The following is a 27,808-nucleotide window of genomic DNA, read 5'->3' as shown; positions in this document are numbered from 1 at the left end:
TTAAAAAAAGAATCAACACAGAATACCACTATTTTAAAAAATCATATGCACAATAAATAAAATATTATTTTAAAATACATTAAAAAAATAAAAGAAAAAAACCCGGCTCACTTACCAGCAGGCAGGCAGAGTCAGCAGATCTTCGTAGCGATGGATGGAAGCACACAGGGAGCCTATATACGCAACTGCAGTAACAATGACAATGATGAAGGATTGGATTGAGTTAAAGAATAAAAGAATTCTGATCTTAGAAGGCCATGGCTGGCAGGCTGACATAATTTCTTATGGAATGACAAACATAAAACGCACAAATACTTTCAAAATCATTTAATTAGGAGAACTTTACTGCAACAATGGCTCAAAATCAAAAAAATCCACTATGTGAAAACCCCAAATTGGCTATCACCAACAGAAAGAACGACACACCCAAATTTTACAGATTGGAACAAAATTCTAAGATACAGAGATCTAATTGACAGACAGGGAAATTTTAAAACAATTGAAGAATTGGCAGATCAGAATATGAAAGGTGATTGGCTAACCTACCTCGAAATTAAAACTAAATACAATAAAGACACTAAAATATATGGTATTGAAACAGAACCACATGAATTGGATAAAATTATTCAAAGTCTGGACAGAAATATGATAGGGAAAATATACAAATTCCTCTTGAAGTATCAAATGGAAGAGGAAATTGTAAAAGAACCAATGATAAAATGGGCACAGAACTTTGGCTATAACATTGAACTAGACAAATGGGAAAAATTTTGGGGAATAAATTTAAGAATGACACTATCAATCCCATACAAGGAAAACCAGTACAAAATGCTTTATTATAGATGGCATCTGGCACCGTCAAGGTTGGTCAAAATTTCAACAAATACCTCGCTAAATTGCTGGAAATGTGATTCAATACATCATGGCACATAATATCATTTATGGTGGACTTGTGAAGAGGCAAAAAAATTCTGGAAAAGGATAAAAAATTGGTTGGAAGAAATAACAAAGGTTAAGTTAGATTGGAAACCTGAACTCTTTCTATTAGGAATTATACCGACGAAATACAAAAAAGAAATACAATATCTAATATTACGTATACTTACAGCAGCAAGGATAGCTTTCGGCCAGAAGTGGAAAAATAAACTAAACCTAAATGAAGAAGAAATAATAAGAAAAATTATGGACTGTGCCGAAATGGATATATTAACGAAAGAAATACAGGGAAAAGAAGAATCAGAATTTTATTGGATATGGGATAATTGGTATATAGTTTGATGGAACAAAGGAATCACAGACAGTGGTCACATTGGTTTTGCCCCATTTTATGACCTTCCTTGCTATAGTTGTTAAGTGAATCACTGCTGTAAAGTGAATTTGGCTTCCCTATTGAATTTGTATGTTAGAAGGTTGCAAAAGGTGAGCATATGACCCTGGGACATTGCAACCATCATAAATACGAGCCAGTTGCCAAGTGTCCAAAGTTTGATCACTTGACTGAATGGATGCCGAAATGGTCAAAGTGTGCAAAACGGTCATAAGACATTTTTTCACTCCCATAGTAACTGAATGGTCATTAAATGAAAGGTTGCAAGTCAAGCACTATTTGTATTTATTGGAGCTGAATTTGATCTTAATCTGGTTGTTGTAGTGTTGAAAGTGGGATGGGGGTATCAGTCTGCACCTTTCAAAGATTGTTTCTCAATTCTTATATTTGAATATTCAAATTTTCAATATTATTGAAATATGTCAATAAAGATTCTAGGTCATCCAGGTGTCTGAAAGCTGAGACGAATAGCAAAAAAATAAAAAATAAAAGTCCAGTTGCCATGATTCAACTTCCAGATATTATTGAAACATATTATTCTGATTCAGATGAGAATCCTTTTTAAAAAATACTGTATTCACTTAAATTTTGCCCTTGGGGGAATATTGAAGGTACATCTCTTACAAGATATTGCAAAAATAAATAAATTGTGGAATAGAAAGTCAGGTGGTGAAGTTTGCCATTTTATCTACTTCTGTAGAACCCCTTTCTGCCAGGGCTGCCAGGATACCTAAAAATAGGAGTTGTGACTTGTCGAAGGTGGACTGGTCTGTCATGATGGCAAAGGCAAACAGCTGTGGTGTTGGAATGTTAAACGGAAAAGGATTTTCCTCCGCGAGTTCGGATTTCCCAGCTGGGAGAACGCCCTGGCTGAGTGAATGAATTTGGGATCGCCGTGGCAGGAGAGCGAGGGGGCGGGCACCCGTTTCACCTCGCGCAGAGAACTTCCATGCGGTTCAGGGGCTTCTGCCAGGTGGCGGGAGCCCCGGAAGCGAGTGGAAGTTCTCTGCACGACTGAAACGGATGCCGCGGCAGGAGAGCGAGGGGGCGGGCACCCGTTTCACCTCACGCAGAGAACTTCCACGTGGTTCAGGGGCTTCTGCCGGGCGGCGGGAGCCCTGGAAGCAAGTGGAAGTTCTCTGCGCGACTGAAACGGACGGTCCGGCAGGAGAGAGAGGGGGAGGAGTATCAGGGAAACACTTTAAGAGCTGACCAGCTGCTACAATAATATAAGGCAGGGAATGAGTCAGCAAGGTTTTTGCGTTGATATGTTTGGTATATATATGGGGCCCTGTGAAGTTGTCACTCCGTGTGTGCTTCAGTGCTGTAGTTGATGATTGCCTGATTTTGCCTAGTATGTGTATGAATATAAAACACTATTTGAAAGACAAACCTCTGCCTGCTGTATTTTGCTCCTGGGTTCTCTCAAAATAGTCACACTGTGTGCACTCTGATATAGGTTGGTCTGAAAGTCACCAAATGAGTTGTTGTGGCTGCAGGTGGAATAGAAACTGGATAACTTGGGTGTCAGTAAAATACATAGCTCCTAATCCTTGTTCATACTGTTTCATGTTTAAACTGCTTCTTAATCTGAAATTGAGTGTACACCTTTGACCACCAGAGATGAGGTAGATTGGTCCTGCCCTAGATCTCAGAAGGTCACATGATCCTATTTTTAAAGCATCTCTGACAATTTCCTACAACTCAATGGGGAAAACAGTAGGGATTGTAAACTATTTTGAGATAGTTTACCACATGCAACATTCATATAAAAATTAAATTAAATTAAATTATTTTCATCATAATGAGGTGGAAAAGAGATGGTCATCACTGGAATGCAGTATTGAGGAAACGAGATGATGAAACACAGAATAAAAGGATTGCATGTTTCCAGAATCAGAAGGAAAGATGAAAATTAGGAGAAAAAAAGATGGAGAAGAAAATGGACGAATAACTAGAGAATATGTGAACAGTAATAATTGTGAGAGTTCTCAAATTTGAAAATACCTGCCTTCAACAACAAGATCTTAATAAAGAAAGAGAGGAAAAATGCAGAACTTGCACAACTTATTGTTTCTGCTGATGTTGACACTATGGCCATATTTACCTCACTGTTATGTGTCCCTATTCCCTGGAGAAAAATCCAATTGCCACTTTTTGAAGGCAAAGGATAGACAATTTGCAACTTCCATCTAACAAACTTCTCAAGTTATGTAGCCATGATTAACCTATTGTAAATGATCTGAGAAATAACATCAGACAAAATAACTGTCTCTTCCAAATGATATCTTTTCCTACTAAGTTCTTTCAATAAAGAATGAATAGAAGCATTCTGTGATTATTAAAAGGCAAATACATCATTACATCAGACATTTTATGAGAGACCTCAACCAGTGAGCCAAATTTATTCAAATTTATCACCTGTATACTTAAGAGCTGTGGTGGCATAGTGGTTAGAGTGCAGTACTGCAGGCTACTTCTGCTAACTGCCGGCTGCCTGCAATTTGGCAGATTGAATCTCACCAGGCTCAAGGTTGACTCAGCCTTTCATCCTTCTGAGGTAAGTAAAATGAGAACTTAGATTGTTGGGGGCAATATGCTGACTCTGTAAACCACTTAGAGGGGGCTGTAAAAGCACTGTGAAGTGGTATATAAGTCTAAGTGCTATTGCTATTGCTAAGATGGCATAGCATTGAGAATGGGTATACTCTAAAACAATGGAATTCAATGTTAGATTGCAGAATTATTGGAAGGAACAGGAAGGAAGGAAGGAAGGAAGGAAGGAAGGAAGGAAGGAAGGAAGGAAGGAAGGAAGGAAGGAAGGAAGGAAGGAAGGCTTCTGATGTTCTCTATTTCCCACAAGGAATCTCAATAGCAGGAAGTTTGAAGTCAATTTTATTGAACTGACTTTTGCCCACTCATGGCCATTTTGTTTCTCAGTTTACAAATGGAAATAGCTCTGAAATGATGACCCAGTAACTTTTTAACCTTTAACTGACCAAACTGATGCATCATAAGGCAAAACTTATGGGTATCTCAATAGGGTAACTTACAGAAAGCTAGAAACCATTACTTCAGTAGGGATGAAATTTTGGAAAGTTCTTGCTTTCAGTACTGCTGAACTGCTGCAGTCACATGATCTTCATTTACAGGTGTTCCCTGACACCTTCGCACAAGTTAATGAGGAAGCCTGAGAAGCTTGCAGAAAGAAAATCAATGAGGCTATTGTGAGCACAGACACATTATTTTGATTGGTCTTATAATTCTATTACTTGAAACCAAATTCCAAAAAGATATCTATCTATTCATTAAAATGTTTATTTAGGCAATTGTTCTGCATTTCAAAACTGTCTATTTGACCCATATTCCTGGGTCAGAAGATTTATGTAAATGCAACAGATGTTAAATACTTGAAAATTGATATAATTTCATTTTATATTTCAGGTATAAAATTTCACATAAACCCACATACACTTTTTCAAGCGGGAAAGAAAAACAATTAAGACAGATTGCAGTGAGACATGAAACTTCAAAATGTAAAAGGTCACATTGAAAATATTGGAGTATAATCTTTTTATATTTAAAACTCAAATAAATTTGCTTTGAAGAGGAAAGCATGAAGAATATTGTTAATTGAGATGAGTCTTAAAAACTGAAGTATCCAAATAAAAATTGATGACCAAGTTCAGAACTAAACTTTAACTGAAGTTTCAGAGCATCTATACTCGTTCTCAAAGCTCCAGAAATTAATTACAAAAAACTAACTTATATTTTATAGCAGGGGTGTCAAATACACACCTATGGGCCAGATGCATTATGTGCTAGCCATGCCCATCCTCAATTTAGCAAAGGGGGGGGAGAGTTACGATACATCACATGACAACAATATGTTGTCACAAGTTTGGCACCCCTGCTTTATGGGATCAAATAAGGTGACACATTCACTGGAGTTTATTAAATTGCAGTATACTTTTCCTTTCCTTATTCTCCCAAAAATATTTTAGTATATACTTGTATTTATTTTTATCTCCTAATTCATAAAATAATAGTTTTATTTAATAACTTATGCTGCAGCCTTAATACTGAATGATTATTATTTTTATCTTCTAGTTCTTAGCTTTAATTCCCTAAATTAATAAAGACTTGGTATAACTTAGTAAGAGAAATAAGAAATCTCGAGCAGAGAAAAAGACCATGGGGTACATCATGATTATAAGGATGATATAAGAGCTGAAGCTAGTGAAGTGCAGCCCAGTAAGTTTCAGGTCAAATAAAACTATGTTTAAAATATGGAGCAGATGTCATCGAGTTTCAAGGCTGAGGAAAATTTAGCTGTTCATTAATTTGAAAAGACAGGAGGAAAAGGCACAAAATTTAACTTTTGGGATAATAAACATGCAGATGGGTGGATTCTTTTATTCTGTCATAGGTGTTACTTTCAATGTGTCTCTGACTTCCTTATTATCTGCATCTAGAAGCTGCCCAGAGCTACATGTTTAAGATGGGTAGCTATGTGAAAAAAATTAAGTTGATGTTAGCTAAGTATGTGGGGCTTAAGAATATGGAGTTAATTTTTTAGAAAATAAAGATTTTATAAACATGCATGTGTGAAGAGTGATTGATAATAACATATAGTCAAAAGAAATCACCAAAAAACAGGTCTTGAATCCTAAATATGAGGTTGATCAGTAATTTCTGGAAGTACTATTATGAGATCTGAGATAAATAAGAATGTGTTATAATCATCATATCTGTAGATGAAAAAATGCTATTACTTAACAGTTGGGCCCTTACACATGGAATAAATTCAGTCCCTCAAAGCAGTTTAAAGCAAATTTGCTCATCTTCATGCTTTTTGACCTTCATATACTAAAAACATGCTGAGAATATGATAAACATAATAAATGGATGAATGCTGTCCTTTCAGCTGACAGATAAGCCCTTTCAAAAATGATGTTCACCAATGTCAGATCTGAAGTGCTGCCAATTCTGAAGGAGCCAAAATTTGCCTTAGCTTTATTCCACTTAAAAAGGAAAATGAATAAAGTGTTCATCCCTCACATTTTCAGTGCGTGTTGTGTTCCTTTTGTGGTGAGATGGGCGGCAAACATATGTAATAAATAAATAAAACAAATTTACTCATTTGCTCTTTTTTAAAGCTATCAAAGGATCCTGTTAAAATCGTTCTGAAAGCTCTGAAAGTGACATGATTTCACCTCATCATTTTAGCAACTTAACACATTCCCAGCATCCCTAATCATGGTTATAGTCTCTCCGCTTAAATTAATGGTTATGATAGATTCTAAACCAAATGGTCTTTGGTTTAGAATCTATCATAGTCTTTAAGATTTCAGACTCATTGTAAAGTGGCTGCACACCACCATATTATCCACTGCAATCTCCATCAGTTCCTGATTTCATATGAAATAAAAAGATTTTAAAAGTGCAATGGCGCTTGCACAATTGTTTATCACCACCAAAGAGAAGGTGGGACATAAGTCTTACCAAGCTCTACTCTTAATAAATCCTGCCAACCATTCCTTCAAAGGACCAGGGGTGGCCAGTGACGTGCGGTGAGGATTATGGTTGGTGAGGCAAGAGCCCAGCAGCGGCAAGAATGTCCCCGCCGCTGCTGCGCTCCCCCACTTCGCCCCCCTCCTCTTTTCTTCAACTCCTGCCAACCTCCCTGCTTCCCCGCATCTCCATTTGCATATGAATCGCACCCGCATGAAGCGATCCCGCTGCTGACAAAGCCATAAAGAAGCTGGAAAACAGCTGTCTCCATTCACGGCTCAGCCAGTTGCAGAAAAGCCCCTGCCCCACGCCCTCTCCCCATGAAACCCACTCGGGGCGCCCTCGGTGCCAACCAAGAGCCAACCCAATTAATCCCCCTTCACCTCCATAGCCCATTAAAGCCTCGGTCGGTCTGGCATTTCCCCCTGGCATGTCGCTCTCCGCTTGGCAATGCCATCCTTTATTTTTAAAAAAAAAGTAAAAAGGGGGAAACCGGTTGGAAGTGGGAGGTTTTTTTGGGAGTGGTTGGGAGGCAGAGAAGGGCGCCTTGAAAAGAAAAGCAGAGGTTGAATCATGCCGTGGCTGGCGGGGGCCTGATTCTTCGTTAGCAGCCGTTCATGAAACGGCTTGGGGGGAAGGAACACCCTCAGCGGATGGGGACGGAGGAGGTGCGGGGTCGAGGCGGGGAGCGTGGCAGTGGTGGGGACATCCCCACCTCTGTGTCCACCAAGTGTCTTGCATTTATGCCAGCCATAATCATGAGACGCCTAGCGGACACAGCAGTGGGGGTGCTGCTTCTTGCCACTGCCACGCTCTGCCACCTTGTCCCCGCCTCCTCCGTCCCCGCCTCTGTGTCCGCCAGGCGTCTTGCATTTATGCCCACCATAAACGTGAGATGCCTGGCGGACACAGCGGCAGGGGTGCTCCTTCTTGCCACTGCCGCGCTCTGCTGCCTCGCCCCCCGCCCCCTCCGTCCCCGCCTCTGTGTCCGCCAGGGGTCTCGCGTTTATGCCCGCCATAAACACGAGATGCCTGGCGGACACAGTAGCGGGGTGCTGCTTCTCCCCACTGCCGCGCTCTGTCACCTCACACCCACCTCTTCTGTCCCCCCTCTGTGTCCACCAGGTGTCTCGCGTTTATGGTGGGCATAAACGCAAGAGGCCTGTTGGACACAGTGGTGGGGGTGCTCCTTCTCACCACTGTTGCGCTCTGCCGCCTTGCCCCCTGCCTCCTCCGTCCCACCTCTGTGTCCACCAGGCGCCTCGCATTTATGGCGGACATAAACATGAGATACCTGTCGGACCCAGCGGCGGGGACGGAGGAGGTGGGGGGGCGAGGTGGCAGCTGGCGAAGAAAGGGGAGAGGGGAGCAGGATGGGGCTCCCGGTGGGGGGGAGAGGGCTGCCCCTCTCTTCTCAAACAAGGCTGCCCTCCCTGCCTCTGCCCCTTCCCTCTCTTCTCAAACAAACTCTCAAATTGAGAGAGAGTTTGTTTGAGTGAAGTGAAGAAACACACACACACACACACACACACACACACACACACACATACAAATTACTCACAATAAAACATTACTTACAAATTACAATAACTTTGAATTCCTCCCCCCTGCCCCCTCCCTCTGACCCACATACCTTCCAGCTGTGTCAAAAATGCAAGATTTGGTCTAGCCAGGGCCAGGCAGGCTAGGATAGTTGCTGCTAGAGTCACCACATGGATGACTCTGCTTAAATGTTTTTAAAAAGCCTTTAAGCCCTCTGCAGGAGGAGGTGAGAGAGTCACGTGCCTCATTTGCATAAGAATTTTTTTGCTTTTTAACCCTTGCTTAACTCTTAAAAGGCGAAAAATTCCTTATGCAAAGGAGGCCCATAGTTCTCTAGCCTCCCCCTACAGTTAACACTAAGCAGACTTAAAGTCACTGTGATTTGGAGTCTGGCAGCAACTACCTTGGCCTTTTTAATTATTTTAAAAAAAGCTTTCCTTTTCTTCCTGAGACTGGTGAGGCCCCGCCTTCCCTGCCTCCAGTGACTGCACGTTCCTGAGGGTGGCTAAGGCTGAGAACTTGAGGAAATGTGAACAAGAATTTTTGTTTTCCAAGAATACCTTTGCATCCCAAAGGTCTTCAGAATTTCACTGGACAAAACAAAATGTTGCCTCCCCCCCCCAATTTAGATTACATCATAAGAGGGAAGAAGCTCAGCTGTTGAATTCAACTAATATTGTAGATTAGAAGTGTCTAAAACTGCTTTTAAAGAATGTATAATTTTTCTATAGAGTACTGATATACCAGCTGGCAAAAAAAAATAAGTAGTAGAATAAGTGTAAAATTTAATTAGTCACTTAAGAATCTGGAAAGGAAAGATTCCCATTAAAATGTTCATCATTTGGAATTATAAATGAACAAATAAATTTCATGTTATTAAGTTATACTCTAAAATATGCATTATATCTGGCTCCCTGTGTACTTCTAAAGAAAATAGATGACAATTTCTTACAGTTCATGTGTTCAGTGGATGTAGATTGCCTATTATCTTTCCTAAAATGTTACCAGGAACCAATGCAGGCCCGAGCACATGTACATGTAGATTAGAAGTGTCTAAAACTGCTTTTAAAGAATGTATAATTTTTCTATAGAGTACTGATATACCAGCTGGCAAAAAAAAAATAAGTAGTAGAATAAGTGTAAAATTTAATTAGTCACTTAAGAATCTGGAAAGGAAAGATTCCCATTAAAATGTTCATCATTTGGAATTATAAATGAACAAATAAATTTCATGTTATTAAGTTATACTCTAAAATATGCATTATATCTGGCTCCCTATGTACTTCTAAAGAAAATAGATGACAATTTCTTACAGTTCATGTGTTCAGTGGATGTAGATTGCCTATTATCCTTCCTAAAATGTTACCAGGAACCAATGCAGGCCCGAGCACATGTACATGGAATTTGTGACTTTAAATAATGGGTGCAAGTACCTTGTTACAATACCATAATATAAATTTCATTTATATTAAATTTTCTTCTGACAGGAGAAAAGAGAGAGAGAGAAATAACAATGAATAATAATGAAGTTATTTAAATGTCACCAAATATAACAATACCTAAGCTATCTAGGTATGCATCACCATGTTTGAGCTAAATTCATCAGGCAAGAGCTGTGTGAATGTATTGGGAATGGAGTACAATTTGTTTTTTTTTAGACAAAGCAATGGTGAATAAAATCAAATGTTTATTTTTTCTCCCTTTGTTGCACCTACAAAATAGCACTGAATCACAGACATCTTCAATATCCAATTCTTTCTTATCCTTTCTTCTTCATCCTTCTCTTACTATTCCTGGTTCAGGAGAACTAATCTCTAAGATGAAGATGTGTGAGAGACATCTGGGAGGAAGAGGCACTAAGTACCACTCCCAGGTTACAAAAAATGAAAACTTAATGGTATTTCCTGTTTATATCTTTTGTAAGAGATACTTGCTTTATAGTTAGAGATGCTAGAGAGTGTTCCTCCTATAGTTGCTTTCAGTTATGCATTCTTCCCTCATTCTCACATCTCTCTGGTTGTCCATTGTTCCTAATCTGATGAAAGCCAGTGGGAGCAGTTCCTGTTTATTATCTTTCACTGGATAATAATAAAGGTGTACAAAGCCAGGAAAGCACTAAAGAGAAGACTGTATAATAAAGACACTCTACTGACACATGTTTTAGCTACTACTTAATCAAAGAAGTATAAGATCCCCATACTTCACTAAACGTTTCTTCTCTTCACAGAGAAATGTCAAAACCAGATACTTTTTCATCCGATTGAATGAGAAACGTTAGGGGGAAAATGCAGATTTTTTTTTTGCCTTGAATTAGGCCACCGAGAAATAAATAAATAAATAGTTTTAAAATTCTGCTTTTCCTATGTAATAAATTGGGATATGTATGTTTACCCACAGCATTGAAATGAAAGAAAGGTGAAAGGAAAAAAGTAGGAGGACAATTGGCATTCTCTAAAAACACCTGGAAATAAGCATCTCTGCAATGCAGAGAAACAGAGTAAAAAACGCAATTAGGAGTTTATAATGTATTAGAAAAATACTTTTTATGTGTTTAGATTAATAATGAGAATCAGTTTGGAATAGTGGTTCCATCAGGCTTGAAATCTTGAGACTATAAGTTTTAATCATGCCTTAGGCACAAACTCAGTTGTGTAACCTTGATCTAGTAGTCCCTTTCTCTCAGCCCTAGGAAGGAGAAAATGGCAAACCACTTCTGAAAAACCTTGCCAAAAACCAAAACAAAGCTGCAGTCTCTTGAGAATCCAACAAAATAGAATAGAAGGGTAATGTTAATATTTGGAGAAATGTTCCCCAATTGACCACAATACTCAAGATGGGATAACCCTTTCTTTTTAATGCTGTTTTGAAACAAAAGCAACATGTAATAAAAAGTGACTTATTCCTATGATTTCTTTGCATTTTACAATAACTTATTACTGTAAATGTGGAAAATCTTTACATAATTCAGAATGATCAATTTAAATATGCAATTTCTGCAAATGAATTGTAGTAACTGAGATAATATGAGGTTTCCGAAGAGAAGGTGTGGGAGGAGTAACCATTGGGTATTAACCAAATCTGCTTGCCTATTGGATATTGAGGAAATCTTTGGAAGCCACACCTCCTGCTGCTCCTGTGGCCACCCAGATTAACCTCAATCTCAGCCTGAATGGAGTGTTTTTTTCCTCTCTCCCTTCTATCCGAAATTCAGGAGTTTTTTCCTTTCAGCAAAGCTTCAGCAAGGATTTCAATTTAAATTGATCTCACCTGCCTTCTGCTGTGCTCCGCGCCGCTTACTCAAGCCTCGGCTTGCCAGCGCGCGCACGCAGACTACTGCGGGGCTGCCTGATCGTTCCAAAGGGGGTGGAAGCCCCAGGAAGGCCCAGGATCGCAGGGAAACATCCAGGCGATGATCGGAGGAGCCCAGGAAAGCCGGAGAACCCAGAACCCTTCCAGGATCGTGAAGAGGGTTCCAGCGGCGAAAGGAGGTTCCCGACGGCACCAGCAGTCGCCATCTTGGATCGTTGCCATCTCAGGAGCACGTGGGAGCGCATAAACAGCGTCCCGACGCCGAAAGTGCTCACAAGGCCGTAGGAAGCCGGAAGAGGCTTCCTTTCTGCTCTGCCCCGCCGGTGATCCGGGGGGAGAACTCAGGACCTTGCCTGCCGGCAGCAGAGTCCACAATTGACCAGGAAGCGGCGGATCCTATCCCTAGGAAGGGAATCCATTTACAGCCGGCTGCAGAAGGAACACGTGGGTGAGCAACGAACCGTGAGTAATGGCGGAGGCGACTAGGAGCAAAAACTCTAGACCCAGAGCCCCAGGGGGTGCGGATCCAGAGGAAGGGCCCTCTAGAGAGATTCCCCCTGCTCCCAGAGGCAGATCCCCAGCCACCAAGAACCCAACCCCCAGGAAGGAGGCCAGAGCAACCAGGGCCTCGGCCAGGGAGTACAGGGCGACCATCAGCCTTTCTCCCCCCAGATCCCGCTCCCCCCGCAGGGCCTCTGCCCGGGCTGAACACAGATCACCATCCCCAGCCTCTCCAGGGGGATCTCTGAGAAGGCACAGTTCTCTTTCTCCTCCTCTCTCTCCTGCTCCCCTGGTGGATTCGAGAGCGGATCCTTTTGGCCGCAGAACAGCCAGCCCAGCCCGGCCTCGCCTAGCACCTCTATCCCCTGAACCCAGGGAATATTCCCAACCACCAGAGCTTCAGCCTGCGCTGCCTGATCTAACCAGCAGCTTCCAGGACATGCTAGCCAGAGCTCTGGCCCAGGTTATGGCTTCTAGCTTAACTCAGTAGCCACAGGCTCCCAGGAGCAGGGCCCCTCAGGAGCCCCCCAGAGGACAGAGCGATCACCCTAGCACCTCGGCTGCAAGGGAAGCCAGGTCTCCCTCCCCATCTACGGCTAGTGAGGCATCCGACCTCGAGGAAGGAGAACTAAAGGAAGTGGGCTTTTCGGAGGATGAAGACCTCCAGGCAGAGGAGGATTCCACCGTAGCGGGCCTTTCCCCCCCCTTATTCAGCTCCCTTTTACGCAAGGCAGTAGCCACAGCTGATCTGGATCCACCCCCGGATCCTAAGCCAGCAACTGAGTCCTCTGGCAAGGGCAAAAGCAAGAGGAAGAAGGGGCCCTTCCATAGGCCCCCCATAGCTAAGGAGGAAATTCCCACCCCAGAAATGTTCATGGAGGTGCTCAAATCACAATGGGTAAAGCCAGGGTCCTTTCCCACCCCAGGGGGGAATGAAAGGAAATTTTATAATCTTAACCAAGCCTTTGTCCAAGCCTTGCAGGTTCCTGAAGTGGATAACCCGGTGGCAACCTTGGCATCCTCTTCAACGGTCGTAGCAGGAGACACCGCTAATTGCCTCAAGCCTGAGGATAAGAAGGCAGACATTGTTCTGCGCAAGACTTTCCAGGCCATCACCTGGGCTATCAGGGCGGCCGCCTCTGCCTCTTTTTTTTTAATAGGTCCACGGTCCTGTGGCTAGAGCAACTGAGAGATAGGACCCCAGCATCTGAAGTGCGACTCTTGCAGGACATCTCCAAGATGCTTGCGGCAACGCAATTCTCAGAGGACGCCACCTTGGACGCGGTAAAGTATGCGTCGCGAGCTATGTCTTCCTCAGTTGCTTCTAGGCGACTACTCTGGCTACGTCACTGGCAGGCGGAATCCCGGATGAAGTGGCACCTAACCGGCGCAGACTACACTGGGGACAAGTTATTCGGGACGGCGCTGGATCCTCTCCTTGTGGAAGATAAAAACAAGCAGAAGATCCTCCCGTCAACGAACAAGCGGTCGGATTTTCGCCATGCACCGTACCCTAGGAGGACCTCCTACAGATCACCTGACGCAGACAGCCAAGGCCAGAGGTACCAAAACCCCAGATTTCAAAGGCAGGGGGATACACAATTTCAGAATAGGTTCAGGGGCCAACACCAGGGGAAGCGGCCCTTTCGTGGAGGAGGCGGTCGCCCCCTCCGCAGATTCAAGTGATCCGTCCCCGGATCACCCCATCGGCGGTCGCCTCTCCATGTTTGTGGATGCCTGGGAGCGTATCACATCGGATGAGTGGGTTCCCCAGATGGTAAGGCTCGGGCTTCGCCTGGAGTTCCGCTCCCTTCCCCCCAGTAGGTTCCGCACCTTCACCTCCTCCTCAGACCCAAACAAGAGGGCCCTTAAGGCCAAGGCCATTAAACATCTCCTCGACATCAGGGCCATCGAGAGGGTCCCAGAGGGGGAGAAGGGGTCAGGATTTTATTCAAACCTCTTCCTAGTGCCCAAAAGCTCAGGGGGTTGGAGAGCCATCCTGGACCTAAAGTTACTCAACTCCAGGGTGGTATACCGTAAATTTAAAATGGCTTCTCTGAAATCCATCCTGGAGGGCATCCGGCTGGGCGACTTCCTTGCCTCCATCGACCTTACAGAGGCATACCTGCATATCAGGATCGCCCCGGAACACCGTAGGTTTCTGAGATTCTCCCATGAAGGGAACCATTTCCAATACAGGGCCCTGCCTTTCGGGTTAGCCTCAGCTCCCAGGACCTTCACCAAGGTGCTAGCTGCAGCTGCTGGTCACCTACGTTTCCTCCCTGTCCGTTTATTTTGCTACCTAGACGACATACTCGTCTTGGCCAGGTCCTCTGCCTCGGCTGCAAGGGATCTGAATACTACCATCGACACTCTCAGATCCCTGGGGTTCTCCATTAATCTGGAGAAGAGCCACCTTGTGCCCTCCACCAGGCTGCTTCACAGGGTCCATTATCGACTCCGTAGCGGGGGAGTTTTTTCTCTCTCAGGATCGCAAGGACAGCATCGTTAAGATGATTCATGAGGTTCGCAAGTCACGCTCTGTCCCTGTAGTTCTTCTTTCCAGGCTCCTGGGGAAGTTCATCTCGTGCATAGGGATCATCCCTTGGGCCCGACTGCATGCCAGGGAGCTCCAGTGGCTCCTACTACCACATCAGAAAGCCGGGACGAGCGACGCGACCTTCAAGATCCGAGTATCACCCCAGGTGCTGCTATCCTTCCGCTGGTGGCTGTCTCCAGCTCTGAACAGAGGCTGCCTCTTCAGAGATCCACCAAGGACGACGCTCACCACCGACGCAAGTCTCTTCGGCTGGGGGGCCCACCTGGAGAACCAGATTGCCCAAGGTCGGTGGACTGCAACAGATCTAAAGCACAACATCAACTGGTTGGAGCTCAGGGCCATCCACCTGGCCCTCCGATACTTCAAGGACATGGTCAGAGGTCAACACGTCCTAGTCCTGACAGACAACGTAGCGGCCAAGGCACACGTGAACAGACAAGGAGGCACCCACTCCAAGGCTCTCCGCGACGAGGCGCTGCGTCTGGGTCACTGGGCGGAGAAACACCTGGTGTCCATCAAAGCGGAGCACATCTCCGGAACAGAGAACCATCAAGCAGATTGGCTGAGCAGAGAGACGATCGACAACGGAGAGTGGCAACTCCATCCCTCGATCTTCCACAGGATCTGCGAGAGGTTCGGCCATCCGACGGTGGACCTGTTTGCAACGCCGCACAACGCCCAGCTACCGGAGTTCGTCTCGAGGTTCCCGACCTGGGGAGCCATGGACACGGACGCCCTATGCTGCAGCTGGCCTCCAGGTCTTCTCTACGCCTTTCCCCCCCTTCCCCTCATCCCCGGGGTTCGGAGGAGGGTGGTAGCGGAGAGGGCAGATCTGATAATGGTAGCTCCATTTTGGCCGCGCCGCCCCTGGCTGGCAGATCTTGTGGACCTGTCCACAGCTCCTCCCTGGAGGATACCAGCAGGGGAGGTGGCACTTCACCAGGGATCCCTAGAGCACTCGGACCCGGAGTGGCTCCATCTGACCGTCTGGCACTTGAGCGGGAACAGCTGAGACAGGCTCAGTTCTCCGAGGAGGTCATCAGGGTGGTAGAGGCATCCCGGAGACAATCCACCACCCGCATCTACAATGCCTCTTGGGTGGCTTTCTCAGACTGGTGCCAGGGTAAAGGTATCTGTCCTACGACTGCCTCGGTTCCTCAGGTTCTTGACTTCCTCCAGGAAGGTCACCAGAAAGGCCTCGCCACCAGCACCCTTAGGCGTCAGGTTTCCGCACTTTCCACCGTCCTAGGGGGGTGAACGCTCCTCCCTTATCTCAACATCCGGTTCTTAGGCGATTTCTCAAGGGGGCGGCGAATCTGAAACCCTCAGCGGTCCATCGATTCCCCTCCTGGGATCTCCCCACGGTCCTCCAGGCTCTAACGGAGGCTCCGTTCAAGCCTCTAAAAGAGGTTTCCCTCCAGCTACTGACCCTTAAGGTCGTTTTTCTGGTAGCCATCACTTCAGCCAGAAGGGTCTCAGAGATCAACGCCCTTTCCAGCAGAGCAGACCTCTGCACCTTCCTAGATAACAGGGTCGTCCTCAGACTTGACCCTTCCTTCATGCCCAAGATCAACTCCCCCTTCCACAGAGGGTTAGAGATCATCCTTCCGGATTTCTGTCCCCATCCCTCCGGGGAGAGGGAGAAATCCTGGCATAAGTTAGATGTTAGAAGAGCCCTGCGCATCTACCTGAAGCGCACAGCGCCCTTTTGACGATCAGAGGCCCTCTTCGTGTCCTTCCAACCTTCCACCTGAGGGGCTAAGGTCTCCTCGGCCACCATCAGCAGATGGATCAGAGCAGCCATCTCGCAGGCCTATCAGGCTCGGGGTCTTCAGGTCCCACAGGGTATCACAGCACACTCCACTAGAAGTGCTGCCACCTCAGCCGCCTGGTCTTCCCAGGCTCCCCTAGAAGAGATTTGTCGAGCGGCCTCCTGGGCTTCCCCGTCTCCCTTCATTAAACATTCCAGATTGGACGCCTATGCCTCTGCGGACGCCGCCTTTGGCAGGAGGGTCCTTCAGGGCGTCCTGGACTCGCAGGGGGGCTCAGACCCATCCATTCCCTCCCAGGACAACTAACTTTGGTATGTCCCAATGGTTACTCCTCCCACACCTTCTCTTCGGAAACTGGCAGTTGGACTTACCTGAACTGCATGTTTCGATGAGAAGTGTGGGAGGAGTCACTTCCCGCCCATTATGGCGCCCCGCGCCGTGAGGTAGGGCCTGAGCACGTCCAGGTTCAAGCAACGGCTAGGAAGAATTGGTGTTGGCTGTTTCTTTTTTTGCTTCCTTTCAGATGCCGTTTCAGCCTTTCGGTTAATCTGGGTGGCCACAGGAGCAGCAGGAGGTGTGGCTTCCAAAGATTTCCTCAATCTCCAATAGGCAAGCAGATTTGGTTAATACCCAATGGTTACTCCTCCCACACTTCTCGTCGAAACATGCAGTTCAGGTAAGTCCAACTGCCATTCTGTTTGCACCTCTAATGGATACACACACACACACATATTTTCTTGGCAAGATTTTTCACAGCTAATCTGCTATTTCTGTATTTCTAGGGTTGAGAAAAATGAATAGACCAAGGTTACCCAGCTGACTTTATGACCAAAATGGGACTAGAATTCACTATGTCCCTGTTTTAATCTGATACCTTAATTACAACACCAATCTGGCTGTCAATGGTTATTATGATGTTGAAATGAATATTGTTGGTTTTTGGAAATGTTAATAAGAAAATGAAGAAATGGAGCTAAAGAAATTGGGGCAGCTGTATGGATAGTAGCTAGGAAATATCAGCTAGTAAAAGCACAATAAATGCAGAAGTATGCTTTTGGCATACATAGGATGACATTTCAGTTATCAAAGAACTGTTGATCCTTTGACCGCAATGCTTACATGTATTTTCACCTTAAAAATATCTCATTGTGAGTCATCTCAGTGATCTCTATACTAGTTCAAAAAAATAGAGTTCTGTTTTAAGTCATAAATCATAATCATGCTTTCAATAAAAGAAAGAGTAAGTTGCAATTTGCATAAATGATCACGGGGAAAAATCTGGAAAATCAGAAGATCATGAGGAACAATATAAAATTTCTTAGTATTAGCTTTTGTTTGCATTCATAGAAATCAAAAGTTACAAGATATTAGAAAAAATTAGAAAATAGGAGTGCCTCTGATTAAAAGAGGTAATTTTCATGTTATGAAAAAAAATGGTACTATCAGACATGGGTCTAGTCTTCCTTTATTTTTCAATCTTATTATTAAGGCACGTATTTAACGTAACTGAAATTATCATTCCTAAAAATATGAATAATGACTACTTGCTGGAATAGAATCAGGTGCTAAACTGTTTTATATTTTGCTGTGGATAAATAAATTAAAATAAACATTTCAAAATTAAATAAAATATTAAAATAGCTATTGAGAGTCTAGTAGTTGGTCTAGTAGTTAAGGCAACAGGCTAGAAACCAGGAGACTGAGTTCTGGTCTCACCTTAGGCATGAAAGCTTAGGCCGAGTAACTTTGAGTCAGTCAGTCTCTCTCAATGCAATTCACCTGTTGTTGTGGGGAAAATAGGAGGAGGAAGGTGTGTTGGATATGTTTGCTGCCTTGAGTTATTTGTAAAAATAATAAAGGTGGGATACAAATAAATAAAGTAAACTCGTCAGGAATCAGGTGATGATGTCACACTTTAATGACAAGCCAGTATGTCAATTCCTTATTAATTTCAAAGTGAAATTGTGCTGATTTCAACCAGTGCCACTTCTCAGTTGCCACAGAGACTGGGGCAGGTGGGGGAGCTACCTGTGAAATGCCAGTTCCAGACAGCAGAAAACAACAAGAAGCCATTTCTTGGTTTGTCAGTCGGGATCTTGACATTCCTATTGCAACCAATGAATCAGTACTTAATTAATCCAAAAAAGTAAATTTTAGCACATGTGACAAAATGCTAGGAACGGGAAAAAGAGGCTTTATAGGAGCCTGGGGAAGGCGAAAAGAGCCTCAGCCCACCGGAGGCCCTCCGGAGGCTTCATGAGCTTCCTTTTGCTCGAAGCGTCATTTTGACTGCTCCGGAGGCTTCAGGGAATCCTCCTGAAGGTCCCTGAAGCCTTCGGAGCACTCAAAGCAAACAAACAGGAAATGACTTCTGGTTTGCTCGGAGGGTCATTTTGACTGCTCCGGAGGCTTCAGGGAAGCCTCCTGAAGGTCCCTGAAGCCTCCGAAGGGCATCTGGGGAGGGGGGCAGGGGAGGCTATAAAGCCTCTGGAGCCTGGGGAGGGCGAAAAAAGCAAAATATGCAAAAAATGGGAGGAGCGCCTGTAGTGCGCCCATGCACACTGGGGGGTTGCGCTTTGAATTATGGGTGCGGCATGCCCACACATGACCCCCCTGCACTCCCCCCACTTATGGCATGCGAGCCAAAGATAGTCATAAACTTGCGACCACAAAGTAGCCCAAAATTTCTTTTTTTTTAATGTTTTTTAATTTTAATTGAAACAAGTACAGCATCTTTCTTTACATCTGTAGAAAGTGAATCAATCGATTACAGATCCTCCACGGTCAACAAACATAACTCATATTAACTTAAGCATTATTATATATCCATTTTCATTTGACTGTAATTATTATTTAAAAGTATTAATACAAGTAATAATCTTGAACAATACCTGCCCACACCAGTGGGAAAAGAAAAAATCAAAAGAAAAAGGCAAAAAAAAAATAGGACCAAAAAAAAAAAAAAACACGACAGGCAGGGAAAAAGAACAAAACACAGGTATCTATTAAAAAAAAAAGTATATCAGCTGGTTACAACATGCTTTGGTGCTTCTCTTCCATTAATTCATATTAATTCAAATATCTTAACTCAAATGTTTACCATATTAACATCATTATACCTCCAGTTTTAATTACCTATAGTTGTTTAAATATCCTTCATCCTTAGCTATACCAGAAAATTAATCCATAACACATGCTGACATTTCATTTACTACTTATAAAGTCCTCTATTTACATCAAATCCTCATATCCTATTTTAGCTGGACATCCATAATATTTAGTTATATCATATATCATAACATTTTCCCAGTGTTGATTAACATTTGATTGTATGTATTTTATTTAGTTTTTATAATAGTGATAGTTATTGTAATTAATACTCTTTATGTATAATCCAAAAATGTTTTCTCATATCCAATTGTTATTTATCATATCGACTCCACATTATATACATTACTATCAATATCAATTATTATTCAGCTATATCTGTTACAAAGAGAGCAATTAGATTAGCTAAATTTCTTCAATCTATCAGCCAATTCCACATTATATACATTAGCATCAATATCAATTATTATTCAGCTGTATCTATTACAAATTAAAATAATCAGATTTAGCTAATTTTAAGTTATATTCTTGCATCTGTCAGCCTGTGTCCCTCCAACAGCAAAATATTCTTAATCCAGTTGCCATTCGTTGAATAGATTTACCAAATGTTTTTATAAGCAAGTCCAAACAAAAATATCTTAGCACCTTTTGGCTCTGAATGTCAGTGATGGAATAATAATGTTGTCCCGGGCTTGTAAAATTTTTCAGATTGACTTTAATTCTCCAGGGTGGAGTTTCCATTTCTCCTGCACTCTGTCTCTTTAAATGAATCTTCTTTATGGCTCCCCCACCCCTTTCTTCCTCTGAGATAGACCAGACACCATTTCTCTCATTTTCCATTTGTATTTCAGGAACATTCAAACATTCAACAATCTCAGTTTTTCCTTCATATTTTAAAATCATATGGTCCAGTTTTCTTTCCAATTTTTGAAAAGAGTCAAAAAGCTCTTGACATGCGGAGAAAAGAATCTGAAATGAGGCTTCAGACGCCATGATGTGTCATAGTTAGAAATTCCAAATATAAACACGCTGAAAACTGCAATCTTATCTGATCGTAAACACAGCCAGGTAGTAAAGATGTCAGATCGTGACAGGCTAATTAGTAGAAAGTTGACTTTACGATCCACTTAGAGAGAATCAGAGGGGGGGATGTCGAAGAGTTCCTTGAAGCGTTTAAGAAGTAAAGTAGCCACCAGCCATAAATCCATTAAAAAAAAACCAGTTCGCCGCTAAATTCTTCTATTCTTTGGTTTCAATTAGCTTAAGCTTTTAATGCGGACAGTCTCTCTTGAGTAATAAAATCAGCTTACCAGATGACATCACTTCTGCCATTCTTAGGGGCAACCTGCAGTTTCAGTTAGCACGCAGCTAATCCAGAAAGGAATTGGCACGAGGAGTTAATACCCCCCCCCAGAGACTTTGCGGGTGTCTCTGAGATCCTGGGTCTCTCCTCACCTTCACTGTCGTCTCCGGGACAGCTAGAGTTCAAAGAACCCGTCCAAAAATCCTTCGGAATAGAGCAATTTCAGGAATAGCCTGAAACTCCGTCTTCTCACTGCTAAGCCCCGCCTTCTTCCCAAAAGTAGCCCAAAATTTCTGTTGCTAAGTGAGATAGTTGTTAAGTGAATGTTGCTTCATTTTACAAATTTTTTCCCCACAGTTGATAAGTGAATCACTGCAGTTATAAAGTTAGCAATATGGTTATTAAATGAATCTGGCTTGTCCATTGACTTTGCTTGTGAGAAAAGGTCTCAAAAGGTGATCTCATGACCCTGGACACTGCAAGCATCATAAATATGAGTCATTTGCCAAGTGCCTGAATTTTGATCACATGATCATGAGGATGCTTCAATGGTTGTAAATGAAAAACAGTCATAAATCATATTTTTCAGTGCTGTTGTAACTTTGAACAGTCATTGAACAAACTGTTGTAAGTTGAGGACAAACTGAAGAGACTAGGATTTTGGTGAATATACATAACCAGTATATGGGTCAGGTTGTTGTGCATGCCCCTGTCTTCCACTTTCTTCAGTAAATATCAAGAAATCTAAGATTGAATGGTATGTACTATTTTCTAATTGTAGGAATGAATTACCCTTGGTATTATTTGTTCATGTCATATTGAGAGTTTCTCATGTGTAGAGTAAGTGTTATCAGTTCATATTATTTCTTTTTTATTTTCAGTTGCTAGGAAACAAAGCATTATACATATAAAGTAGTCAGGAAGAATATGAAATGAATATCTTAATTGTATGGCACTTACTACAAGACTATCTTGAGAATTTTTGCCTTTCACACAACTATGTTTTATCTTCATGATCTGGCTGTTTAATTATTGTCATTCATCATTATCAAAATTCCTTGGTGTTTACATTGTTCTTGTAATATTTATGAGTGAACCAAATAAGTCATCATCAATATATATGATGCTCTAGGAAATATCAAGTAATGAAATTCATACAGTATAGAATTCCAAATATCAAAATCTGTTTTAGTGTATCTATTATAGTTATATATTTTAAAAATTAATTGGTAATAATAAAACACAAGATTCCATTTTAAGAAGGTTTCTTATCAAACTAGGATTTTTTTAAAACTCAATTAAAATATACATAGAAACAATGCAAGTGATACAAAGCAAGTAATTCATAATTTTGGTTAGTGGTGTCTGGCCATAGCCTTTTGAAGCATTACTAAATAAATCATGAAATAGATTAAATAGTAATACTTGCAAAACTGTGATAACTGAAAGGACAACAGTATTTTCCAATATGACAGAACATAGTAATAGACAAAAGCTAATTCAGCCTCTTGTTATCCTGACATTTGCATTAATGACAAATATTACCTCTTCAAACCTGGTTGACATTTCTTACTGTAACATTTATTTTCAGTGGCACTGAAGAGGCAATTTTAATTTTTCCTAACATAATTTAAATGCAAATATTAACTCATCACATGAAGGGATGAGTACATACTTGTGTAATCATATACAATATGAATCATGAAAAAAACAAAAACAAAACAAAAATGACTACCACCTCCTGAAAGCTATTTTGTTTTAAGCTGAAAACAAACAGTTTGTATCTTATTCTTGCTGTAGTGTTTATGCTTACTTACTAATGTTCTCTGGAATTGCAGGTCAACTGATTATGGGACAACATATGAAAAGATGAATGATAAAGTGGGCCTGAAGACCATTTTGAGCTACCTTTATGTCTGCCCAACAAATAAGCGTAAGGTAAATTAAAAAATATGGTTGCTTTTATGTCATATTTGACTTGATTTGTTAGTTATTATGTACATAGCTGTGTTTGTATATATCCTACAGAAATAAAAACAAGCGGTTTAGCCTTTAAATTATATTGGGCCTTTCCTTTTTAACTTAATTGCATATGGATGAATGGTAATCTTCCATCTAGAAAGTTTCTTGATAAATGGAGATCTTTCATCTAGAAAAGGATTGTAATATAAAAGGCTTTACTAAATTTGAGATGTGCTTAGATGACAGCTCTCTGGAATCTTAGCTTACCTTTCACTTTCACTTTATTAGGATTTGTATGCCGCCCACTCTCGAGAGACTCAGGGCGGCTTACAGATAAACGGGGAGGGGGAACATATAAAAATTAAAAGGAACATACATTAAAATTGCACAACTTTCATATAGCTTAGAATGGGGCTGGATAAATCAACAGCCCCAGGCCTGCCAGAACAGCCAGGTCTTAATCGCTTTGCGGAAGGTCGGCAGAGTAGTAAGGGTCCGGATCTCCACGGGGAGATCGTTCCATAGGGCCAGAGCAGCTACAGAAAAGGCCCTCCCCCGGGGAGTCGCCAGCCAACATTGATCAGCAGATGGAATCCGGAGGAGGCCTAATCTGTGTGATCTTATTGGTCTCTGGGAGATAAATGGCAGGAGGCGGTCTCTCAGGTAGCCAGGTCCTAAACCATGTAGGGCTTTAAAAGTAATGACTAGCACCTTGAAACGTGTCCGGAGACCAATGGGAAACCAGTGCAGCTCGCGGAGGATAGGTGTAACATGGGTGTACCTAGGTACCCCCACTATCGCTCGCGCGGCTTCATTCTGGACTAACTGAAGTCTTCGAACACTCTTCAAGGGCAGCCCCATGTAGAGCACGTTACAGTAATCCAGTCTTGAGGTGACGAGGGTGTGAGTGACCATCCGAATGGCCTCCCGGTCCAAATAGGGTCGCAACTGGTGCACCAGGCGAACCTGGGCAAAGGCCCCCCTGGTCACAGCCGACAAATGATGTTCTAATGTCAGCTGCGTATCCAGGAGGACTCCCAAATTGTGAACCCTCTCTGAGGGGCGTAAAGTTTCACACACCCCCAGGTTAAGAGATGGAATAGCTGGACCATCCTTGGGAGGGAGCATCAATAGCCATTCAGTCTTGTCGGGATTGAGTACAAGCTTGTTCACTCCCATCCAGACCCTGACAATCTCCAGGCACTGGCACATCACTTCTACCGCTTCGCTGAGTTGGCACGGGGTGAACAGATACAATTGGGTATCGTCCGCGTATTGGTGGTATTTAATCTCGTGCCGGCGTATGATCTCACACAGCGGCTTCATGTAGATGTTAAATAGGAGGGGGGACAGGACCGAGCCCTGCGGCATCCCATAATTGACGGGCCTAGGGGTCAATCTCTGCCCTCCTACCAACACCGACTGCGACCTGTCCGAGAGGTAGGAGGAGAACCACCGTAGGACGGTGCCTCCCACTCCCACCTCTTGCAACCGTCGCAGAAGGATACCATGGTCGATGGTATCGAAGGCCGCTGAGAGGTCAAGAAGCACTAGGATAGAGGAGTGACCCCTATCCCTGGCTCACCAGAGATCATCGATCAGCGTGACCAAAGCAGTTTCCGTGCTGTAACCAGGCCTGAAACCTGACTGAAAGGAATCCAGATAATCCGTTTCATCCAAGGTCCATCGGAGTTGAAAGACCACCACATTCTCAACAACCTTCCCTACGAAGGGGAGGTTGGAGACTGGACGATAGTTGTTCAAAATGGCTGGGTCCAGAGATGGTTTCTTCAGGAGGGGTCTCACCACCGCATCCTTTAGGGGGTGTGGGAAGGATCCCTCCTGGAGAGAGGTGTTAACAATTGTCTGGAGCCAGCCACGTGTCACCTACCTGCTGGTCGAGACCAGCCAGGAGGGGCACGGGTCCAGTATACAGGTGGAGGTACTCACCGCTCCCATGGCCTTGTCCACTTCCTCAGGAGCTACAAGTTGAAACTTGCTCCATAAAATCCGCTGAAGACCTTCCCCCGGTACCTCGGCTGGTACCGTGCAATTGGAGTCCAGGTCCATCCGAATCCGAGCGATTTTATCCGACAGAAACTGGACAAATTCCTCAGCTCTACCCTGTAAAGGATTGTCCGCATCCCTCCCTTTCAAGAGGGAGCGGGCTCTTCTAAACAAGGCAGCTGGGCGCGATTCTGCAGATGCAATAGCGGAAAAATGCGCACATTTTGCCGCCCGTAACACCACGAGATAAGTCCTGATATAGGCTCTCATCAGTGCTCGGTCAGATTCAGAGTTACTAGCCCTCCAGCGGTGCTCTAGGCATCTCTTTTGGTGCTTCATCTCCCGGAGTTCCTCGGTGAACCAAGGAGCCCTCCTGGATCCACTACCTTGGAGCGGCCATAAAGGCGCAATCTGGTTTAGAGCCCCCGCCGCTGCTGTATTCCAAGCAGCAACTAAGGACTCTGCCGGACTGTGGACGAGAGCGTCAGGTATTTCATCAAGCGCTGTCTAAAATCCCATAGGGTCCATCAGGCGCCTGGGGCGGAACCACCTAATCAGTTCCCCCTCCTTACAGCAGGGAATTGGTTTCCGAAAGTCAAGCCTCAGTAGGAAGTGATCAGACCATGACAAGGGCAAGGTCATAATGCCCTTCAAATCTAGATCACGTCTCCACTGCTCCAAGAGAAATACTCAAGCGTGTGACCCGCTGAGTGAGTCGGACCGCGAATTACTTAGGTCAAGTCCATGGCTGTCATGGAAGCCATGAACTCCTGCGCTCCATCAGAGCGTTCGCCGAGCGAAGGCAGGTTGAAATCCCCCAGCACCATAATCTTGGGGAACTCTACCGCCAGTTCGGCTATTGACTCAAGGAGCACAGGGAGGGCTGTTGTAACGCTGTTGGGAGGTAGATATGTTAACAAGGCCACTTGACCCTCAAGGTCCAACTTCACCAACAGGGACTCACACCTGACAAGCTCCGGAGCAGGGATCGTACGAGGAACTAATGACCTTCGGACGATGACAGCCACTCCCCCACCCCTTCACTGGAGTCGCAGCTGATGGAGCACCTGAAATCCTTCTGGGCACATTTCAGTGAGGGGGACTCCTACCTTTTGGCCCAACCAGGTTTCAGTAATACATGCCAGGTCTGCCCCCTCGTCTAATATTAGGTCCCGGACGAGGGGAGCTTTATAAACCACAGACCTGGCATTAAGCAACAGCAGCCTGAGACCAGGGCCCTGACAACTCTCGCCATCTGGTCCTGGAGTGGAGCTAACAGGGCCGGAAGTAGGGATCACTGTGACATAGTGGACCCTCCTTCTCTGGTAATGGCTAGCCCTGAATCTCCCGTCGTACCTGTCCCATCATGACCATAATGCTCCAGCCCACCCCCACACCCGTAGACTCCATTTCCCCTCCCGTAGCCTCCGCTCTCTCCGGCAGGCCATTTATATCATTCATTCTAGGACCAGAGGTAGGCCTGGGCCCCCTACCACTTCTGCAATAGCACTCAGTGGAGGAGGCACCAGGCTGTACTCCCAGTCCTCTCATACGTACACGGCCACTCACCCATACAGTCCCCACAAAAGTCAATTAAAAATACAAAATACAATGGTAATATAAATTAATAAAAGTGGGTACAAGCATCAACAATCACACCATACACATCTCATCCATAAAATTGCGGAGAACTGAGTTTGTGCAGTTTTAAGATGGAAAACAGTGAGCAAAAGGAAAAGGAGGGAGAGGTCCTCCGCTCCTCTCCCTTCCTATGAGTCCCGGAAAGAATCCCAGAGGACAGGCTCTGAAGTCCGTGCTGGGTAGAATGGCTGCAGATGGAGGTGGGGGGCATAAGCACCGGATTGAAACAGGAGGTAAGTTCGCAGTCTCGTCCCCTCCAGTTCTCGGTATAATCCGGAAAGAGAAAACAGGGCCAGGACTGCAAATAGCATAATGGTTATGGGGGCCAGAGTAAGTAGAGTAGGTGGAAGGCAACAGGGTTGATGGCTCCCTGGGGACAGCAGGGCTAAATCGCAGCAGCTGGGCAGATGAAATGGTGGTCGCAGTGGCCGAGGTAAGTGGAAAAGTGACTGGCTCTCTCAAACAACAAGTCCAGTTGCAGTGGCCGAAGCAGATGGGGAAGCAGTAAGGTCGGCGACTCGCTCCCCCCTAAACAGAAGAACCTGGCCGCAGGTCAACCGCAGCAGTCGGGGCGATAGAATGGCGGGCCTGGCAGCCAAAGTGGATGAAATAGTGACTTAGTCCGCAAGCCCCCCAAAACTCCTCCAAGCTCTTCCAGACAGCTGGGTAAGGTGGGATGGTGAACGCAGCAATCGGAGCAGGAAGAATGGAGGCAGGGTCAAGGTTCCTCCAAGACGGCAGAGCAGCTGAGGTAGATTGAATTCTCAGAGCAGCTGAGCCACGGGGGCTGGAGCAGATGAAACAGTCCCACGGTGGCCAAGGCAAACAGACCCGTTCCTCCCCAGCAAGAAAACTCGGCCGCGACAGCTGAAATGATGGAAATAGCGGTGAAAATAATAGGCACGGCAACCAAAGCCAGTAGAGCAGCGGCGGCCAGCAAGCCCCCCCCCCCCAAGGTTCCTGATCCAAAATTACAATGGAGAATCTTTCCATTGTAATCCAATATTGGAAAAGTTCAGCAGCTAAATTTCAGTGCAGCCACTTAACACGTTAATGGTGCTCAGAACAATATTGCTCTCCAAGTGTGCAATTCTTCTGCTCCTATCAGTGATGTGCGGTGAGGTTTATGGCTGGTGAGGCAAAAAGAAAGAAAGCGGCTTTTGCCCGCTGTCAAGAAAGAGGCTTTTGGCCGTTCCGGCGCTATGTCCAACATAAAGGTGGGACGCGTCCCACCTCTATGGCGGACAGAGCGGCAGGGCTTT

The 27,808-nt window shown here is 44.2% G+C and overlaps 1 protein-coding gene across 3 annotated transcripts in view; it reads left to right on the top strand.

Annotated features, from left to right (window-relative positions):
* The window catches only part of LOC106537730 (VPS10 domain-containing receptor SorCS1), a 565,787-nt gene that overhangs the window by 223,733 nt on the left and 314,246 nt on the right, over positions 1–27,808 (top strand). For all 3 annotated transcript variants that reach the window (XM_087725812.1, XM_087725810.1, XM_087725813.1), the window contains exon 3: positions 22,775–22,874. In XM_087725812.1, the coding sequence (XP_087581938.1) occupies positions 22,775–22,874 (100 nt within the window). The remainder of the gene's footprint in view (positions 1–22,774; positions 22,875–27,808) is intronic.

The sequence above is a fragment of the Thamnophis sirtalis genome, unplaced genomic scaffold (assembly GCF_051295495.1).
Source record: "Thamnophis sirtalis isolate CommonGarterSnake01/CBP01778 unplaced genomic scaffold, rThaSir2_p1.2 scaffold_11, whole genome shotgun sequence".
Taxonomy (NCBI): Eukaryota; Metazoa; Chordata; class Lepidosauria; order Squamata; family Natricidae; genus Thamnophis; species Thamnophis sirtalis.
The sequence above is the reverse complement of the archived record's forward strand: the minus strand, read 5'-3'. Positions and strand labels throughout refer to the sequence as shown.